Below are 3,023 nucleotides of genomic sequence, written 5' to 3' on the forward strand. Positions count from 1 at the left end.
CTGACCACTTAGCTACCCCTCAGGGTTAATAACCTAGCTGGTGATGAACAAATGATAAATCTGATGGGTGGATAAATTATTGATTGACCACATTTTCCCATGTCTACAACATTGAGTTTAATGGTGACTGCTGGGCATGTCAAACAATATAGAGCTTTATTTTGTGACATTTTTAGTTGCATACTGCCATGGAAAAGGACCATAGTTGATAAAGTGATAACGGCATGCCTGGCATATGGCTCTTGTATACTGAGCAGGATAGATTACGTTAATCTAATATTATTGTGAAATACTGATACTTACATATATTAATAACCTTGCTATTGTCTTAATGTTTGGGGAAAAAATATATAGATTTCTGTTATATGGGAACTGTACATATAAAGACCCCTTCAAATATAACTGAATGAGATTCCAGGGAAGATTTGTGGATATGCTAGACTTTATTTGAAAACATTTTACAAATTATGAATTTGCTAAACTGTATAACTAGTGACTGAACAATACTGCCTTCATTTTTGTTTTCACCAACAGGTTACTACTAAATATGAATATATCAGGAAGCTTATCTCCACAACTTGGTCAGTTATCTTATTTGAAGATACTGTAAGTTAGATAACAATACACCTTTCTTTATCTATTTGTGCTCATTTTTTCCCCATAATTTACCTTGTAATTCGCTCTACCTATCTGTCACCTTTCTTTCCATTTTATCTAGTTATTTTCTATTGTTTTTGAAGGGACTTTATGTGGAACAACATTACTGGGAGTATACCCAAGGAGATAGGCAGCATTAAGACGTTAGAATTGTTGTAAGTTGACGCAGCTCTTCGCTCAATTTTCCTTTTCACTATTCCATTTTCAAATCTATGACTTGTCCTGCTTTGCTTGATTTTTGACTGACTTCTCATTTGGAGTAAACCTTATGAGTCCTGCTATGTAATCCGTTATATTAATTTCTAATTTTCGACAGTGGCTTCACCATGATCCAAACCATTATATTTTTACTCACGGTTCCCTTTCTATGGTTCCAGGCTTCTTAATGGAAATCAACTGACAGGTTCCTTGCCCGATGAGATTGGTTTTCTTCCTAACTTGAACAGGATACAAATTGACCAGAATCAAATATCTGGATCTATACCTGCGTCATTTGCAAACTTGAACAACGCAAAACACTTGTAAAGATTCTTCTTCATTTCTGAGCTGATGTTGTTTCTTTTGAGATTATTCTACCTGTTTCAAAGATATCCTCTTTGATATTTATCAATACGTTTTCTTTTTTAATTCTTATTACTTGAGCAGCCATATGAATAATAATTCACTTAGTGGACAAATACCACCAGAGTTGTCCAGACTTCCAAATCTTGTTCACCTGTGAGTTGAAGATCTTAATCTTTTAAGCCTTCCACTGCTTCTTGAACGTCTGATTTTAGTTCATGACCTGAAATCGTGCAGGTTACTTGACAACAACAACTTATCTGGCTACCTTCCACCGGAACTCTCTGAAATGCCGAATTTGCTAATTCTGTATGCATTCTTGCTGCATTTGATATATTTACTTTTGTTATTCCTTAGTGCTGGGATTTTTCAGTATCAGCCAGTATGTTTTAGTTTAAACATTTTTTTGGTTTATAATATAATATTTATTTGTTATTGATCAATACTATTAGTTTAGAACTAAAAGTCTAAAATCAGCATTGCTTTCTTAGCAAACAAAAAACCTTTGAATCAGAAATGAACCCTTAAACTAATTTTTAAGAGGGAACAAAATGAATTGTATTTTCTGTTTCTTTCTGGAACATAAACCAGTGGGCTATAGTGTGTGCAAGAGGATGGTGGAGTTCCACACATAATATTGTGAAATACTAGTACACCCTAAGTTTCATGAGGAAAAAGTTGCAGTTATTGCAGTACTGTGCGTGAGAATGAATCACCATTTAGTGTAGCCTATCATAAGACCTAACTGCAACTTAAAGTTGTAATAGATAATACAATTTTTTAGAACATGCATTCCAGAACTATAGTAATATTGTGTCAACATTGGGACATGCTTGGGATAGTGATAAAGGAAACTTTGGCACTTTTTCTTGTCAAATTGAAGACACATATGGCTTCTCTGACTATCAGAATGGAACTGTGCCACTTGCATATGAGCATGAATAAATGAAACCATAACATTGGTGAGAACCAGTGTTGGAGCCATGACCTTTGACTGCCTAGACTGCTAGGCAGTTGCTTATCTCGTCCAATTTTTGCTTTCATTATCATCTTCTAAGTTCAGTTTATTTACGTTATAAAATTATCTACTTTTTGACCATCCATTTGCATGTTATAAATATTGAACGTACGAGTCTAATTGAAACAAATTCAATCATTATGAAATCAGACAGACTATGATTTGGAAAAATAATATCCTCATATAAATCATTCTAAAACGAAATAAATAACCTTGAAATTAGAAGTTATATCCATTGCCAGTAGTAGGGATGCCTACTGCAGTCATCCCAAATACTAGATTCACCATCTGGGGGGAAGTTGGTATCTGCTTTTGACTGATTATGGGGATTGGTCACATAAAATATGACAAGATATCCAATGACAAGAAATAATTATACAAAGAAATGAAAAAAATTCGTTTATCAACAATTTGTGATTATGGAAACTGACATATATCCAATGTCCTGCTACAATCTTGGCTCTATGTGACAGATAAAGTAGAATACATTATTTTCTTTATGAGAAATGACCAAATAGATAGGAACTATTGTTTTCTTGCGCTGAACAACTTAAAGGAGAGTACAAGGGCCAGCTGGGGGCATGTTGTCAAGTGAAATTTTGTGTTCTGTCAATTAGTTCTGCAGAATTACCATGAGTAACTCTACAGCTTTTCTCCAGTTGGCCTTTTCCATACCAAAAACTGATTTTTCTTAATCTCTTTGCGAACTGATTGAGAGCCCAATGGAAAACTCGCCTATTTTTCTAGTTACAGATTTTGATATAATTATACATGCATGGTATATATG

At 34.1% G+C, this 3,023-nt stretch overlaps 1 protein-coding gene across 2 annotated transcripts in view; it reads left to right on the forward strand.

The window, feature by feature from the left end:
* Positions 1–511: 511 nt before the first annotated feature.
* Positions 512–3,023, forward strand: part of LOC111393227 (probable LRR receptor-like serine/threonine-protein kinase At1g06840) — a 10,882-nt gene continuing 8,370 nt past the window's right edge. For both annotated transcript variants that reach the window (XM_023018666.1, XM_023018665.1), the window contains exons 1-5: positions 512–606; positions 741–812; positions 1,035–1,178; positions 1,303–1,374; positions 1,456–1,527. In XM_023018666.1, coding sequence (XP_022874434.1) covers positions 548–606; positions 741–812; positions 1,035–1,178; positions 1,303–1,374; positions 1,456–1,527 — 419 coding nt within the window. In that variant the 5' untranslated portion in view covers positions 512–547. The remainder of the gene's footprint in view (positions 607–740; positions 813–1,034; positions 1,179–1,302; positions 1,375–1,455; positions 1,528–3,023) is intronic.

The sequence above is a fragment of the Olea europaea genome, chromosome 4 (assembly GCF_002742605.1).
Source record: "Olea europaea var. sylvestris chromosome 4, O_europaea_v1, whole genome shotgun sequence".
Classification (NCBI taxonomy): Eukaryota; Viridiplantae; Streptophyta; class Magnoliopsida; order Lamiales; family Oleaceae; genus Olea; species Olea europaea.